The sequence below is a fragment of the Drosophila erecta genome, unplaced genomic scaffold (genome assembly GCF_003286155.1).
Source record: "Drosophila erecta strain 14021-0224.00,06,07 unplaced genomic scaffold, DereRS2 tig00000092-arrow-pilon, whole genome shotgun sequence".
Taxonomy (NCBI): Eukaryota; Metazoa; Arthropoda; class Insecta; order Diptera; family Drosophilidae; genus Drosophila; species Drosophila erecta.
In genome coordinates, this window is record NW_020825207.1 from 10,601,197 (window position 1) to 10,618,614 (window position 17,418).

General features: G+C 45.1%; 2 protein-coding genes across 4 annotated transcripts; one reads left to right on the forward strand and one right to left on the reverse strand.

Annotated features, from left to right (window-relative positions):
- The first annotated feature begins 774 nt into the window (after positions 1-774).
- Positions 775-13,521, forward strand: LOC6548078 (tubulointerstitial nephritis antigen-like). 2 transcript variants are annotated; one of them, XM_015156299.2, is made up of 4 exons: positions 775-1,002; positions 11,507-11,700; positions 11,788-12,773; positions 12,838-13,521. In XM_015156299.2, exons 2-4 carry the CDS (start codon positions 11,535-11,537, stop codon positions 12,979-12,981), a joined length of 1,296 nt encoding a protein of 431 aa, XP_015011785.1. In that variant the 5' UTR covers positions 775-1,002; positions 11,507-11,534; the 3' UTR covers positions 12,982-13,521. The 2 variants fall into 2 exon arrangements, with proteins under 2 accessions (XP_015011785.1, XP_001975170.1); XM_001975134.3 differs by lacking the exon at positions 775-1,002 and adding an exon at positions 10,215-10,357.
- Positions 13,451-17,418, reverse strand: LOC6548077 (vacuolar protein sorting-associated protein 35). Of its 2 annotated transcripts, none has more exons than XM_015156779.2 (8): positions 17,268-17,418; positions 16,639-16,828; positions 15,845-16,578; positions 15,552-15,787; positions 15,158-15,496; positions 14,536-15,099; positions 14,292-14,475; positions 13,451-14,228 (listed from the first exon to the last, which is right to left on the reverse strand). In XM_015156779.2, exons 1-8 carry the CDS (start codon positions 17,412-17,414, stop codon positions 14,067-14,069), a joined length of 2,556 nt encoding a protein of 851 aa, XP_015012265.1. In that variant the 5' UTR covers positions 17,415-17,418; the 3' UTR covers positions 13,451-14,066. The 2 variants fall into 2 exon arrangements, with proteins under 2 accessions (XP_015012265.1, XP_001975169.1); XM_001975133.3 differs by having other exon boundaries at positions 17,052-17,355.

The window sequence follows — 17,418 nt, forward strand, 5'->3', positions numbered from 1 at the left end:
CGATATACAGATACAGATATATAGATGCACAGATGTAGATGTAGATATTTGACACCCACACGCATCTGGAGCAGCTCCTTCACTCGCACTGACATTGACTTGTAATTGTTTGCTTGTTTATGGGCGCTCATTCAACAGAATTTATTTAAATGCGCTTCACATGAAGTGAGTCGAGCTGAAGGCGCAGCTCCAGACAATTAAGCTTAATGTTAGCTCGTTTCTTACGCAATTAAGGATCGCTCTGGCCAAGGCAGTGTCCTCGGCCCCAACGACTTCAATAACTCAATTAGCCTGCATGCACAGAAAACAGTGAAGTACTGAAACTGCCAAAAGAGGGTAATTTAAATATGTTTATGCCTGCGTTCATGATGAAATGATGATGACAATCAATGCGACTACAAATGATCTCCTTTTCTAAGCATAGAATCTTACTTAGAAGGCGTGTTACTTTTAGTTAGGTTACTTTTAGCTTGGCGTTTATTGAAAGTGCCTAGCCCATGTTTGTTTGTTTTCCTCAAAGAGCTCGACATTTAAATTTAACGTAAGCCCATTCGAGTTCATTTCCGCTCGTGCCTGGTCCTTGTTTCGGGTTACTTTGGGTCTTCGTTCTGGCTCTTTTTTGTTGAAAGGTTCTCAAAAATTCGCTTGTTCAACGATTTGCTGGCTCGACGAAAAGTGGAAGCCAGGGAGCCGGCGGTTCGTTTACGTGGTGTTGTGGCCGCAAAACGCGAATCGCTTGTCGGCTTTTAAAGTCGCGTCGTTTCCCCATTCGCAGTCCTCTGATCGCGGCTCAGCTTGGACTGCTAACTTGGCTGAGTCGCAGTCTCAGTCTCAGTCTGGGTTCCAAATCTGTCGCGTGCGGATCAGATCAGTCTTCACAGTTTAGGCCCGATTTGACGCTAATTTCAGTTGACTTTCGGCTGGCTAGCTAATAGTGCGCGAGTGTATCTTTAGCATTTGAATCTCAGCTAGGCTGATTACCGCCTGAATTGTGTGTGACAGGTGAGAATTTGAGGTAGATAAACTTACAGATAAACCGAATCCAGTTCCAATTGCAACCCAGGCAAGTGTTGAAATTGTAATTGAATGCGCGGCTCGGCGGGAAATCAATATCAAATCAGATTGTCGCCGGATTTGCGGTTATTGAACAGATATCCGAGTCGGAAAACAACAAGAGGAGGATCTCGTTTTGCTATCAGTTGGCATGGCACTTGCTGAATAATCAGACTAAACAAACAGCCCGATCCCAAGCTATGACCGTAAATATTTGCTCTACTTAACTTTACTTCAGCCGCACAATCCGTTTGGCTAAAGAGCTCTCCCATTTAGCCCAATTTTACCCCTTTCGCCAGCTGGAAATTTGGACGGCAAGCACACACATTTATCAGAAATCTGAGCAAACTTGCATTTTCCACGGGACGCAGCGCTAGAAAGTCTGGAAGATGCTTGTGCCACTTTGGGCCCAGATCGGGTCTGGCCAAAAGCGCTGATGGCGGTTCGTGGGTGCAGAGCAGATGCAGATGCAGATGCATTCACCAGATACGGATGCAAAATCCGCCAGAGTCACGCTATTTATAACAGCTACAAAAAATAAACGAAAATCTCCACCGACACGACTGCAATCGATCTTCGCAGAGAAAAGCGGTGGGCTTTTGGAATGGGCTACGAATTTGTACCTAAACCCAAATAGACAACCTGGGGATTGCGTCTTATTTTCGATGTGCAGCTGGAATTCCTCCGGCGATGTTTACTTTGGGCATTAGCTTTTGCTGCCGTCAGGCGAACATGTTATTCTAGTTCTGTGTATTTTGCTCCACTGACCGTGAACTTGAACAAATGGAATTCCGAATGCAGCCCATACAAACAGGCGAATGCACTATCCTTTGGATTTGGAGCAGAGTGCCTGGTTCTGTGAGGTACACACTGGAGCACGTATGTGTCGATGCGGTAACCTCTCCGAAGCGTCAGGTATCACTTGGCAAAATGCGCCGATTCAGCGTTTTAATGATCACAAATGTATGTATCTCTATGTAAATATAGCACGCCTCTAAGGTTAACCAGAATTCGGGCAGGAAGCGAATTGCTCGAGCAATCTGTAACAAAACACCATTAGCAATACAAACCAGAGCAGTCAAATATTGGATATTATATAGTATCGCAGCTAATCCCATAAATTTGTTAGTTTTCATCTTTTGAGCGGACAAAGCAAACACGCAATCCGGTCCAGTTCCGGCACCTCCCCCTCCGAAGCGCCTACAAAAACCGAAAAACAAAAATCGAAAAAACAAACCGAAAGCAAACACACCTGACAATGGTGAGTGAGCAAAACCCAGCGACATGGCTACTGGTCTTGTCCAGGTGATGTCATATTTATCTCTGTTCGCGGGATGGCTGTAACTTTTGGGGTTGGGGATCTTGAACTGTGTAGCATAATGGCAGCTCCGTAATGAATTCCTCCTGCCTGTTATACTTAAGACATTTGCGTCGCCGATCCGTTTGGCATTTACATAATTCTCAGAGACTTTACGACTCGTTAAGTATTTGCCAGAGCCCTCAGGCCTATTTGATTACCTCTTTTTTGGATTTGCATAATCAGTGATTCGATAGCTCCGAGTCGAGAAATGGGGGAAGTGCTAGTGGGGGCTCACTGTAGACACGGGGGAACGTGAATATGTCATTAGCAAAGCGCCATTTAAATGGATTGGCCTGGGCAACAGAACACAGCTCGGCTCGAAAATCGGCAATTAAAATGTAAATTGCATCGCAAGCAGTTTACATTCTGCCGTCAATTGCACCGTCATCGTTTTGATACATGGCTCATACGCACCGTTGGCCGACTGCAGTTCGGCGTTTAAGGTTGTTTCTGAATTTATTTATTTATTCCATCGCAGTTGACACGCTTCGGGTGTACCAGGTCCGATCCTAGCATACTCTCGTAATTGATTCGAATGCTTATTATGGCTATTACGATTACCACAATGTGGTTATGAGTCGCCGAGGGGCTTGCATGCGGGTAATGGACACCCACACCTCTCCACACTCAACCTTAACCTTTCCCAGGTGATGGAATGTGCATATCGGTATTTTCATTTATTTCACCGCCTATTTCCATTCGCCATTTGACGAGCAGTACGATCTCGTGTTGTCACCGTGCTTGCCACCGCCGTCGAATTTGATTTACGGCACGTATCGACTCCTATTCAATCAGTGATTCAATGGCGCTAAATGGAAAATGCATTTAGCTATCACTTGGCTGTCAGCAGGTTGACAAATGACGTCACCGATGATTATCGCGCGCTCCATTGCCAACTGCAAATACGGATCTACGTGACGTCACGGCCACCTGCAATGCAGCGCTAGGCTTTTCGGCCAGGCTGTTATTTGGCCAAGACACATGGCCTATTTGCTTTTCCCAGTCGTTATTTGTGGCCCATTAGCAGTTCACACCTAGGTGAGCGCTAAAGTGGCGCCCTGCGATCGAAAACAGGGGACCTGTTGGCACTTTCAATTATGCAAGCCGTGCTAATTGAACTTGGCCAAAGTGAAACCCCGGTCCAGAAAGTGACAGCCAGTCAGATCGAGAGATAGAGCGAATAAAGCCATAATAGTTCATGAATGAGAGGTGGACGTCGAATAAAGTGGGAATTGTTTATCCATGAGATACCTAATTAAAACGCCTTTTCTAGCAAAGATACAGAACCGAATTATACGAGTTATATTCATATTTTAAACTCTACATTTTTCAGATATTTTATAACAGTCTATTCAATTTACTCTACTGTAATTGTTGATAAAAAGGCGGCAATTCTTTCTAACAGAACGTAAATTATTTTTTTCTTTGGCGAGAATTAATTTACGAGTTGTTTAGTTTGGGTACTCTTTTGTCCATTTGTTTTTATTATTCGAGGGCAATTAATTTATGATGACATATCGCCCATAACCATCACACAAAGTTCTTGGGCAAACTGCGCAAAATAATGGAATGAATTGTAACTAAACAACAATTGGCCGACTTTGTGGGCCAGTTGACGAGCGTGAAAGAGGTAGGCAAATATAATTTCTGGGCGTGCGGTTGGGGCACGTCATATTCACAAATAGCTTTGCAATGATTCAGCCAAAAAACACATTAAACACGATGAGCGAATGCGTTGTCATCTCTGTGCAGACATTGACACTGACTTCTGATCTGAGTGTCACTGACATTGGATGAGGCCGCAATAAAGTACACACAGCTCGTACAAGAGTCCGCGAACATACGTGTATTCAGATATTCAGATACAGATACAGATACAAATAGAGATAGAGATAGAGCGGTATCTATCGCACGACAACTGATTCGCACTTGGCATTGACAATGACTTTCTGGCCGCAACAATGGCACAAACATTCGCGAAAGCGACAATAGATGCCAACTCGCACGTCAAGTGATCGCTTTGGGTTTGGGGGCTTCGGGGATTTCGGTTAGCTCATTAACCCACTTAACCCGTTCCGGATTATGGGGCAAGTTACACAGCGTTCTAAAAATAGACACTCCAATTGAATTTAGCGAAATCAGTGATTTTAGCTGTAACACTTATAGTTATGCGTAAATGAACTAGATCCTCACCTGAAAAATATGGATTAGGAATTTTAAAGAGTAATCAAAATCCATTTGAATATCATTCGCTCTTCGTTGCAATATTTAAATAAATTTATTATCCCCGTGTTTTTCTTCGAATGCAGGCACTCAAATTCCCATTCCCTGTCGAAAAGTAAAAGTAATTGCTAGACCACTCAAATTCAACCATCTGTTTGAAATTAAATTTTTGGCAGACCACAAAACATTCAGTTGTAGATGTCAGTTCACGGTTTCGTCCAATATTCGGCATGGCATGCAAATAGGTACAAATACATTTCGAGAGCGTAATTTCTAATGAATTCGCTTTAGGCCGTAGTTTGCTACCTTTGCGGTTGATTGGCGTACAGAAGAAAGTGCCCAGAAAAGATTCGTCATGCGAATCAGAGGCAAAATCGCAATCAAGTCGCCTATGAATAGAACAGCCAGTGACACCAACGCTCCAGACAGACAAACCGCTTGTATAACATTCGGATTTGGATTCGGATTGGGGTTGAGATAGGGGCCCAGATATATATGTAAGCTATGCAAATCGGAGGGCGGGGCCGCTGCCGAGATCGCAGATACCAGACTTGTCCCACTGGCCTGCTCGAGCTGGAGACCCATGAGACCGTAGGCGGTGGAATATGGGACAAGCCGTATCGAAAGCACTACTCTCAATATAATTAAAACATTTGTCGCGATCACATGTGCTTGGCAATTAATAGTAAGTACGATGGAGTCACTGCAAATACCCAGCAATTGAGGGGAGTCAAGCTTTGGAACTCTCTGATAGCACACTTTATCGACACATGTTACCACAAAGTAAGAATTTTATCTACACGTGATTTTAAATTCGTTGATTGACAGCTTACATAAAATAAAAGAAATCAAAGTTTTTCACAATCACCAAAAGTGTATGTGCTCCACTTCCTATAAAGACTTCCTACTCTGATAGTACAATATTATTTTGACGAAAAAATCAAAGCAATCTTGAGAAATTCGCTAAATTTCGAGAGCTGACTTGTAAACATATCGTGTTGTTTGTCGGCCGTTTTCGGCCGTTTTATGAGCTCCACAGTTTATTTTGGATCCCTTAGCTGCAACAATCTAGAAACTTGATGGCAAGGCATTTAGCTTAAGTGCTAGCACCACCACAAAATTAAACGGCTGACAAAGCGACCGCTATAAACACAAAACTCAAGAAAACCACCCAGTTTCATTAAACAAAAAGCCCCAAAAGAAGCGCCCATTAAAATTCCCCAGTGGAGCTCAACAGAGCTGTTAGAATAACAGAGCCGCATAACATTGCTGTTGTGCTATCAACCAAATTCAACCACCACGCGGTGCCTATAATTCCCAAGCAGTTTTGGCCCGCCGTGAGTGGTACTACGCCAACTTCTGTGGAATTTCTTGCGAGAGGTGACGATTGGGTTCGATCTCGCTATATAATGCTTGAGGGCCTTGTTCTCCCAACCAATATGTTACGACTTACGGGACAGCCTTGAAAACCTCTGATCTCGCCTTTGTTTCTGAATGCATATATGATACGTTAAGGAGATGTGATGTCGGATCTCGGAGATGATGATTGACAAACTGCCCAATTTAGGGAGTCGTTGCTGAGTGACTGACACATTCGCTAATTACTAATCAACTGCAAACGTGCCAAAAAAAAGAGTAGCAACCGTATTTCATGTTGTGTGGGGCACACTTGAGTGCAATTTCCGAGAGCACCACACTAAACCTGCTCTGTGCTAATAATCTATGGACATAACTCTAAATATAGAAGCTTACACACAGCCAACACCTCTTGAATTGTTTTCGATGAGCGAATTATTAATTAACAACAATAATTCTTGAGATATACAAAAATCAATTGCGGTGCTCGTGTTTGGAGAACATCAGAAGTAGGAAATGTAAACAGGGAAATCATTATGCGCGATTAATTAACAGGTGATTCCCCGGAACTCAACGACAAAATGTTATAATCTCGAATAGGGCCAAATAATACATTCAAAAGCAAGGAATCTGATGAAGCCATAAAGAAATCAAGTGGAAGGCCGAAACGTTCTATTTTGAAATTTCCACCTAATCTTTCAGCCGGCGATTAGCCAAAATATGCGTAAATATTCTCCAGCCAGCCGTGAATAATGCAAACTCATTAAACAATGACGTCCGTCTAAAGTGTTTGCAAATGTTTTAAAATTAGCCGCTTTGCTGCTTCGATTGCTTTCCATTCTTGTGAATCGTGTGAAATAACTCTTATAAATAGCCAAATGCCCAACGATTACCTGATATGATTCTGAGATAGCGCACCTAAATCAAATGGTATATCGTAAAATGTAACCAATGCAAAATGATTTGGCCATCTGAGGCGGGGTGTGTAGTGAGAAGTGTAAGCGTGTGGGGTTTTGCACCCGGAAACAATTTTGAAACCGTAGCCGATCAATAAATTGGCTATCAAGCAGCTGGTCGATAGAAATAATAAACCAATTGTCAAACTGTCAAATTCGCAGCACTTTTTTCTACACTCGCATAAATAAAATACTTTGGCGCAAACAATTGCCGCATTTAATATGCCTGAAACCTCTGTCGCCGCATTTTTGTATCTTTTATACTGTTTGCTTAATTGTTAATATAATAATTCTCTTTCAATGTCAGACAGGCGAACAAAAACAAACAGTATGTAAATTGCATAAAAGCAAGTAGAGTGCCCTGCACTCGATGCCCCACAAGTGGAGTGTAATTGAAACGAATCGACAATTTGAGACATTAAACACAAATATGCCAAAAAAAGTGACCTCCATTGGGTCGTGTTCTCTTCTCGTTTGTGGCTGCCGACTGAGGAATGGTCCCAATTGACAAATGAAATTAATTCAATTCGGTGGTATTTCGTCACTACTTGACCAACATTCCACCCAAAATGGAACTGATGCGAATATTGCGTGCCAAACTGGGTGACCTCGACCTTGATTCGATTCTTCGTACAAATTCCTGGCATGCCTAGGCGAAAGTTCTCGGAAACTGTAATTGTAATTGTAATTGTAATTGTGAAAGACCCAATCAAAACAAATATACCCATATGCACTGCCATCAGGCCGAATTTCTCACCCAATCGATCTGCTCAAGGTCGCAGTTTCGGTTCCAGCTGGTGACCCCGAATGCCAAGGAGAAAGGCGAAATTCCTGATGGTTTATACTTCAATAATTGCTTGATCAACAAGTTCAAAATTCCGATTCGCAATTGCACATAAACAAAGACAGACCGTTTAAGAATTGAGCAAATAAATACTCTTTTTAATGATCAGTAAATTGATTACTGATGGTTGAAAATGCCTTGGCAACTCTCAATGAATTCTGGCAAATATTTATGCATTCTCTGTTGAATCTGCCATTCGACTGGAAAACGATCAACCACAGTTATTAATTTCTGAAAATAGCCTCCCTCCTTCGCAGTCGGATTGAAATTTCTTCAAGCATATATTCACGAATGTGGAAAAATTCCTTTCGAGTTTCGAGACAGGCAGAGCAGACTAAAATTCCATCCACCACTTCCTAGACAATAAAGAGGCATTCATTCAGGGGGAATCTCCCGATTTATGACCAATGTTTCCCCACTTTTATGTCGCCAAGGCAAACGAACACACATATCAGTGGTGCTATGACGAAATAACGTGAATCCACCAAATTGAACAATATAAATCGTGTCGATAACATGCGCGATAAGGAAGTTACATGTCAGGTGGGATTGCCATTGGATGGGCTCGTTCTTGAACTAGTTTTGGGTATCGAGAATACGTATCTTCCGCCTGTTCCCACATCAGGTACTTGTGTCCAACAATTTAGCACAACACTATGACTTCAGCGCCACGGAATGCCACCAATCTATACGACGGAATACCAATAAAGTGCTATAACACCGCATAGCCTCTCAAAATAATGCTAATCAGCGGCCAATTAAATAATGGCATAATTATGTTTGTATAAATACCTGCTAATTGATTACCCAGTTTTAGTCGGGCATTCGCGATGATAAGGCAGTCAGTCGACGACACATTAATGACTTCATTTACCCGCCAGATTGTCATCAATCCCTCACGTTGATGCTTCGCTTAATTGCATTCCGAATTCTTTGACGTTGTCGTGTTGTCAGCGATTAGCTTTCGGCACTACTGAAACTACTGAAACTTAGATGCAAACTTAGATGCAGCGATTACTCATGCCTTATGTAAGTGTGAGCGGAAGTGTGCACTTGCAATCAGCTAAATATCTAGATAGTACATAGGTCTTTATCTGTTCTTATTTGTTCTTAATGTAAACCCATCCATGTGGCGAATTCACTGGCAGAGAGGAACACTACCAGCCCCTTTTTCGACTTGGCCATTAGGCGAATCATTCGCTCCGGTCTCCATTAATCTCTTTAAGGTTTCTTGTCCGCTTTCGGCCACATATCGTAATTTGGCCGGCAGTTTTCGGACAGATATCGCTCATAAAACCGAAGTTAATGTCATGCAAATCGCGTCGGGCGACAGTGCGACTTAATGTCGTCTGATGGCTTTATTTCACACATCGGCGTCTGATTTGTGTGGCCCATTCGGTGGTGGAGGCACGCTTTTAATTAGCTTTCTTATTTTTTCCAGTTCCCAGTATCGCGGAAATATTTACGATTCACTCTATCGTTTCAATGAAAAGGGAAAAATACCTACAATAATTTTGGTGATTCAAGTTTTGCTTCCGGCTAGGAGGAATTCATCGGAAAGTAAATAAAGGTTGACGGCATAGTTTGCTTTCGACGTAAGGCGTAATGGAATCATCCCCTAGATTACGAAGCCCTGTTAACTGGAATGATGCGGTCTATATGGCATTGCAAGTGCTCTCAATGATAATTACTCGTATGCAAAGAGCAGAAGTCACATATCGAAGTTAAGCGAAATGGCAGACATATTGGCGATGATCGCATACCCAAAACGACAGAAAGTGAGATATAAAATCTATAAGATACACGACCTCTCAAAGTAATAGATGGTATGCAAATTTCGCACTGATTTGGCAAAAAAAGTCATGGCCCAATTAAGTTTATTTGATTATTGGCCAAAGGCCTTGAACTTAAATTGAGTTCTATATTCACACATAAATAGATAAAATATGTTATCATTGCGGAACCAGATAAGAGCAAACAAAACCAAAATAATATCAACTGCGCACAAAAATCCGCCGAGGAATCCGCACATGAAAGTGGTTCCCAATGATCTTTGACCTTATAGGTGGGTTTACATACCAAGCCATCCACCCATTCCCAAAATCGGGCAAACATTTGGCCCGCCGCAAACCTTGGGATGCGCTCTGTTAACCCAACAGATACAAATGACGTATACGCCACAGTGGCTGTAACAGCAGGACGCCTGCCTCACTCTCTCCCGCTCTCTCTCTCCCTTTCGCTCTGCTGACCAGACCACCTACGCTATACGCTACGCTACAAGCTATCCGCTACAAGCTATAATCTATATGCAATATAGACAATAGGTTCCGAGATCGGCGGCAGAGCAGCGCTGGCGGCAGCAATAATAACAGAAGCAGAAGCAGCAACAGCAACAGCAGCAGCAGCAGCAGCAGCAACCTTATGTGGTGGCCCATAATTCTAACTGAATTCAGTCAGCAAGCAGCCGCGATCGGAGTAAGGACGCCGCGCGACAAGGTGTATAAAAGCGCTAAAATCGGCCACAAAGTGCGGGCACTTGACTTGAATTGTGCAAACTCTCGAAATGTTAGTATTGCGCACGGTAACTGGAAGAGTAAACGGTGTTTACCAGACTGCTGAGCCAGCAAAAGTCGAGAGTGTGTCGAGTTCAAATTAATGCTTGGTATTCAGAATATCTGTGGCTCCATCAGGAAAAAGCAGCGAAACGCCGGAATGTGTCAACAATCTGCGAAGAAGTTGATTATCCCCGCTGTTTACGGGCTTCTAATTATAGAGCCCTCATCACGACTCAAACTACAATTCAATTTGTTTCTTTTCGGCTTCATATTCGTGCCAAAACTTTATTGCCAATTGACTGGGTCATTAATTATCAACACGAACTTTCAAATTAATTATCACTAAATTAAAAACGGGTTCAGCATTAGCGTACAATCGATAAAAAATAAATATATATTCGTATACCATGGGGTGGAGTGGTTGTTCGAACACCTTCAAGACTTCTGTTTGGCCAGAAGCACTCGTGAATCTGAAGATTTCCAGATATATTATATGGTGGAACTCTCGAAAAAATGCTTAGCCAGCAGGCGAAACAGGAAAATCTATTTGCAATTTGCATTTATCTATGAAACTTTGGCCTCGCCTGGTATTCTCAAAGATAAACGAGTTTAATCTTCGTCTTTACCTCCAGAATTATCAGAGAATAAAAATATTCGAAAGCGCGGAAACAACATGAAATAAAGGGGCGCTTCGACGAGCGACTTTGTCACTTTTCGATTTTTCGATTGGTGTGCGCAAATTTGAATTTGCTGCCGCATCAAAGAGACCCAAAAAAAACGGGGAAAAAGATACGTTTTGGTTTAGGCCGCGGATCGCCAAACCAGCTGGCGTCATCAGAATATTTTTGGGGGAGCTAACTGTTAACTGTTTGCCTGTTTGGCTGTTTGGCTGTTTGGATGTGCGCGCTTGGATGAGGAGCTGCCCGTATCTAAGAGATTTACTAATTAATTATCCCACCTAGACCGGACGGGTTTCTCATTGCCTGACTAATTTTTTGACTGCGTTCCACGGGTCGTATGCGCGATATCATGTATTCGCCTCGCTAATTGCTGACAAATTGCAAGACGTTTATCTGGTTGTTTATCTGGCTATCTAAGCGATAAGATAGTGAATTAATCATATTGCAAAATTACAAATTTCGCACATTTCACGATTCAGTTGCAGATTAAAGGTCGTCCGAGGAACCATGTCCATCAAGTGTGTCCACCTGGCGGGACTTCTGGTCCTGCTAATGGGCGTGGCCCACGGCATTATTGATCACACACTGAAGCGGGACTTCCCAGGTCCTTACTGCGCCCGGGAGAACACCTGCTGCAAGGAACGGGAGGACGGCTGCTCGGTGCCCATCTCCAGTAAGTATAGGTTCACAGAATATTAAATCAGTAATCAGTATTCAGTAGTATATTTAATCTATGCCTGCACTTGAACCCTTTTTACAGCCACTCTCTGCTATTGCGATGAGTTCTGCGATCGGTACGATTCCAGCGACTGCTGCCCCGACTACCGCTCCTTCTGCTTCGGGGAGATTGACCCAGTGATCTCCTGCGAACACAAGGGCACCTACTTCAGCAAGTACAACAGCACGTGGGACAACTGCAACGAGTGCCGCTGCCAGGAGGGTGGCAGAGTGCAGTGCGACCAGGATCTGTGCCTCACCGACGACGCTATCATCCACAGCGTGAACTCCATAAGCAGACTCGGCTGGTCCGCCCACAAGTATGACCAATGGTGGGGTCGCAAGTACTCCGAGGGACTGAAGCTGCGCCTGGGCACCAAGGAGCCCACTTACCGCGTGAAGGCGATGACGCGTCTAAGGAATCCCACCGATGGCCTGCCCAGATCCTTCAACGCCCTGGACAAGTGGTCCAGCTACATCTCCGAGGTGCCCGACCAGGGCTGGTGCGGTGCCTCTTGGGTGCTGTCCACCACCTCGGTGGCCAGCGATCGTTTCGCTATCCAGAGCAAGGGCAAGGAGACCGTCCAGCTGTCCGCCCAGAACATCCTCTCCTGCACACGTCGCCAGCAGGGCTGTGACGGCGGGCACTTGGACGCCGCCTGGCGCTACCTGCACAAGAAGGGCGTGGTCGACGAGAGCTGCTATCCGTACACCCAGCACCGCGACACCTGCAAGATCCGCCACAACAGCCGCTCTCTGAGGGCCAATGGCTGCGAAACACCGGTCAATGTGGACAGGGACACCTTTTACACGGTGGGTCCGGCCTACAGTTTGAACCGGGAAGCCGACATTATGGCCGAGATCTTCAACTCCGGTCCCGTACAGGCCACCATGCGGGTGAACAGGGACTTCTTCTCCTACTCGAGAGGCGTTTACCGTCAGACAGCGGCCAACCGAGAGGCTCCCACTGGGTTCCACTCGGTAAAGTTGGTCGGCTGGGGAGAGGAGCACAATGGTGAAAAGTATTGGGTAAGTGTCGGTTTGACTTCACCACAACCCTGCATGTCATTAATCCCTTTCATCCCTTAAACAGATCGCAGCGAACTCATGGGGATCTTGGTGGGGCGAGAAGGGCTACTTCCGCATCCTGCGAGGCTCCAACGAATGCGGCATCGAGGAGTACGTGCTGGCCTCCTGGCCCTACGTCTACAACTTCTACAATGTGAAGTCGGCTTAAGAGAAAGCAGAGGGCCTACGCCTCGCACCGAGCAATCTCGAGCTATGGAGAAAAGAATACATATTTATCTCATGCTTCAAAATTTTCCATTTGCTATATGGCACTCAAAGTGAATTAGGCGCTTCTATCTGTAATGCTTATGCTTAGAACCTAGGGACTAAAAATATTAGCTTTAAGTTGCGCAAACGCACCAAGTTAACTGCCCGCAGTACCAGGCTTGTACCTAACCACTCTTCTCACTCTTCCTACTAACTGGTCTCGAAGCAACACGAAACTGCCACCCAACACCGCTCCATCCCCCGAATACTGCCACACCAACCAGAGCAACCGGAAGAACACGAGCATCCAGCACCCTTGTAGCGCATGTGATTAATGGAAGGACGAATCGAGGAGCGAGATTCGATCGGCGAGAGTCTGTAGGATACGTACGAGTGCGAACTCATCGTGTATTGTAAATGGAAGCTTAGTTAACTGATTGATAGACCGATGAAAGTTAGTCGGCTTTTATATATTTAATAAACGAATTACTTTACATGTTTATCGCTGACGAGTTTTGATTCACTGTAGTCCAGGCTACACACACAGGCAAATTGTTTGCGAAAACAATTTGATCTTAACTTTATTTGTAATACATATTTATACGTAGCTCGTGGCGATTCGTGAACCAATTCGATAATGGTATGTAAGATTGTATAATTTTTGTTAAACAATATTTTCACATTAGTTTTTAGGGAAGGATAGGAGATTAAATATGGTAAATTAAAAATCTGCTGGGCTAAATATACGCATAGCTATCATACTAAATAAATCGGGGAAATAATCAAGAATGTTTTTACTTTGCACTTACGATTACGATCGAAATCAAATTGACAAATCAAGAGTTGGTCGAAGGCCCACAACTTTCCTAACCATGGAATTTCATTTCACACACAAGCAATTTGAATACTCTCGCAGAGCTTTGAATAAATCTAAACGGTCTACGAGCAAGCTGATAACTAGCTGTATAAAAACGGACCTGGCCGATCGTCCTGCAGGCCATTAGCGCTTGGATGCTTGCTAGGTGTATCCAAAGTGGGTGCGCTGGGCTAATTGAGAGTTATGCCCGCAAAGGAGACCTCCAGCGCCGAGTCATTGGATTCCATGCGACTGCGGATGTGTGCCAGCGTGTTCTTGTAATGGCTCTCAATCTGTTTCGTCTCCTCGCTGGGCTCCAGATTAGGCAGCTCCTCGTTCACCTTGGCAATTAGCTGTAATATCGAATTTCATAGTAATTCATGGTAATTTTTCTTTCCTCAATGAGCTATAGTAACCTGGTTGAGCATCGCCACAGTGATAAGTGAATTGCCGCGTTCGAAGTAAAAGAGATAGTGATTCAGCAGCTCCACATACAATTGAACTTGCACCCCGGTATCCAAGCACTGCGAAGCGATGCGGGCACCCTTCTTTAGGCAGTCCAGAGTTCGCTTCTCGTCACGCATCTCCTCGCCGTTTTGCCTGGTAGCGTATAAAGTCATATCAGTCAAATTTCAGTCAAGAAAGAGCTTTCCAACTTACTTTCCACTCCAGAAGAGAGCCGCACAGGCCACGACTCCGCGGCATTGATCCGGTTTTTTCAGCAATTTCGAAGCAGCCAGCGCACAATTCGTCCTGAGCGGCTCAGCGTTCTCTTCGCCGAAGCAGGACATTTGTTCGAAAGTGGACATGATGAGCGTTATGGCTGCGAGCTGGGCCTTGGAGTCGGATATCTCGTCTTCGTACAGGGAGAAGGCCTGAGTCATGAATTCGTATGCCACAGTTTCGTGATTCGTATAACCAATCTCTCCAATGACCAGGGCACCTTGCAGGTAGAGACGCAAAGCTAGATCTGCTAGATCGGCTTTGGCCAGCGCACTGATGGTGCTGTGGCAATACTGCACGATTTTCTGGCACTTCTTGTCCCAGTTCTCATCCTGCTCGGCGATCGCCTTGTACTTGAAGGCCAGCTGGTAGGCGGCGAAGACAAGCGGAGGTAGGACATGCTTTAGTCTTTGGCCGCCCCCATTTCCCAGATGCTTTCGGGCGGTCTGCAGCATTTTATACTGCATGTCGGGTTCATCGGACCGCATGAGGTGAATGAATCTAGAAGGAAAAAAGGAAATGATTTATAAATGTGTTTAGAAAATGAAATAACACATACCGTGCCACAACGCCCTGCTCTTCGGCAAACTCCTCAACATCCGGACTCGTATTTCCTGCTGCCGTACCGTTTTCCTTGTTCGTGTCATCATCCTTAATCAACGGCGTAATGATGGTCAGCAGACTATCCGCCTGATCAGCTGTCGGAACTAGGGTCTCGTTGTCCAATATATTCATAACTAGGTACAGGGCCAGCGATTTACGGGATGTGTAGTCAAACTTTTCGAGCAGCGGGCAAAAGTTATGAAGCTGAATTATGGTCAAGGCGTTGTTGTAGAAGTCGATACAGATACGCAGAAGGCGGGATAACTCCTGGTTCACAGATAGCAGATGGGAGATGCTGCAAAGAATTAAATTATAGCAAACTAGAAGTTCCCTTTTAGAGTTCAACCTACTTGTTCATGTTCATCCGCTGCAGAATTTGTGCAGTTGTGCCCAGCACCTTATCTACATAGTCAACCCGATCGGGATACACCTTCTGGGCCAGGCTCAGCAGAGCAACCTGCAGCGATATGGTGTCCTCCAACGGCATGTCCATTCGGGTCTGCACGATGTTTGCCACTTGGACACTGAAAACTTCAAATAGTTCCACCTCGGCGGGTATGATAGCATCGATGGCATTGCCACTAGTCTAAAAAAAAAGCAGTTTAGAAATTAAGTTAGCGCAGGAAGCGACGGAGGGGATTACCTTGCCACTTCGCTGGTTATAGGCAGCCAGTCGTTCGATCAGCGATATTATGATGTTCTTCACATTAACACCGGTCTCCAGCTGAGCGCAGGACTTCAGGAAGGGGTCAAGTGTCTTTAGGTGGAACTCGTCGGGGAAGACCTGGATGATGCACTCCATCAGGTACTCCTGTGCAATGGCATCCCGACAGCTGACAACCTGCTCTAGAATGCCCGGTAGAATGAGTCGCTGGTAGGTCTCCAGAGTTGCCGACTCCAGCTGCGACAATCGCACTAGATTAGTGCCCACCAGGATCTTCAGTTCCTCTCGCTCCTTCTCGCGTCGCGTCTTTTCGCTGGAGTGTCCCTGGTGCTGCATGCGCACCCACAGCTTGTTCATCTCGGCGAAGTTGGTCAGCACGAAGTCGATGGCATCATAGACATTGCCCTCGTGCTCGTTCTCCTCCACCAAAACATCGGGTAGGATGTTGCGGGTGCACTGCAGCAGGTAGTTGCGCAGGAAGAGGCCCCTCAGCGGATGTTGGACACCGCGGCACATCTCGACCAGATCCTTCAGAATGCTACGCTTTAGCGTAGGGTCATTTTTGATGTACACAATGCCCACTGTTATGAGGAGGTACAACCGTGGCACAATAGTGTGCGAGTACTGAACGAGCTCGTACAAATCTGTTTTCTTGTCTATTTTTTCGCTAAGGTACAGCTCCAGGTGGCACAGTTCGTTGGTGACGGCCATGTCTGTGGTTTCATAAATGCAATAAGATCTGCAGTTGAAAATGAAGCTTTAGTTATACTCACACAACTCGTAGTAACTTTTTGGGGAGAGGAGGGATGTCCGCAGCTCACTCAGCATGGTGCTGGCGCACTTCAGTGAGTCTAGCATTCGCTCCTTGTCCAGAAAGTGGTTCATCTGGAAGGCCTGCTTCCTCGCCGATCCAATTGCCTCGGCGAGCAACTTCTCCTGGTCGTCCAAACCATTCGGCATGGTCTGAAAGGACAGATGGTAGGCAATATTATTGGCTAAGGGATACATTATGTCATTGTATCTATTTTTAACACGATCAGCAGAGACGGGTTGAGATAAGCCCACTTTGCTCATTCCCGGAAGAAGTCCGAAGAAGCTGAGTCGGAGGATTGCCCAAGTTGAAGATAAGTGGGTTAGAGATTACACATATCCAAGATTCGTAATCTGGGATTGGTAGAGTATTTACCCGGACGTTGGCGGCACTGGGAATGTGCCCGCCGTACGAGGAGGAGCTCCAGGGATACATGGACGTGGGTTTTGGACCGGGGGGCGTTGCTCCTCACCACAGGCAGCCTTTTTTGACGTCGACAGGGGTGCAGTCAGCTCTTAGTTTTGCCTCGACCTGTGGCACTCTGGGAATCTCGACTACTGGCGACTACAGGATGCACCTCGATGCACTTACCATTACTGCAGCGATAAGGCGAAGTGAAATTAGCCAATTATTCTGAAAATATATATTTTCTGAGCAGATATCGATTGCCGACAGCCGACAGGCAGATTGGACGTCCTGATATCGATTGGCACACAAGTGATGCAAGTTGTGCGACATGTTG

Excerpts from the sequence above, each read along its gene's own strand:
- LOC6548078 (XM_015156299.2), top strand. The coding sequence starts at position 11,535 with ATGTCCATCAAGTGTGTCCACCTGGCGGGACTTCTGGTCCTGCTAATG. Across the intron at positions 11,701-11,787 it reads CTGCTCGGTGCCCATCTCCA|CCACTCTCTGCTATTGCGAT; the intron begins GTAAGTATAGGT and ends CCCTTTTTACAG. Across the intron at positions 12,774-12,837 it reads ACAATGGTGAAAAGTATTGG|ATCGCAGCGAACTCATGGGG; the intron begins GTAAGTGTCGGT and ends TCCCTTAAACAG.
- LOC6548077 (XM_015156779.2), bottom strand. The coding sequence starts at position 17,414 with ATGTCGCACAACTTGCATCACTTGTGTGCCAATCGATATCAGGACGTC. Across the intron at positions 14,476-14,535 it reads GCTCTCTTCTGGAGTGGAAA|GCAAAACGGCGAGGAGATGC; the intron begins GTAAGTTGGAAA and ends ATACGCTACCAG. Across the intron at positions 14,229-14,291 it reads CTGTGGCGATGCTCAACCAG|CTAATTGCCAAGGTGAACGA; the intron begins GTTACTATAGCT and ends TCGATATTACAG.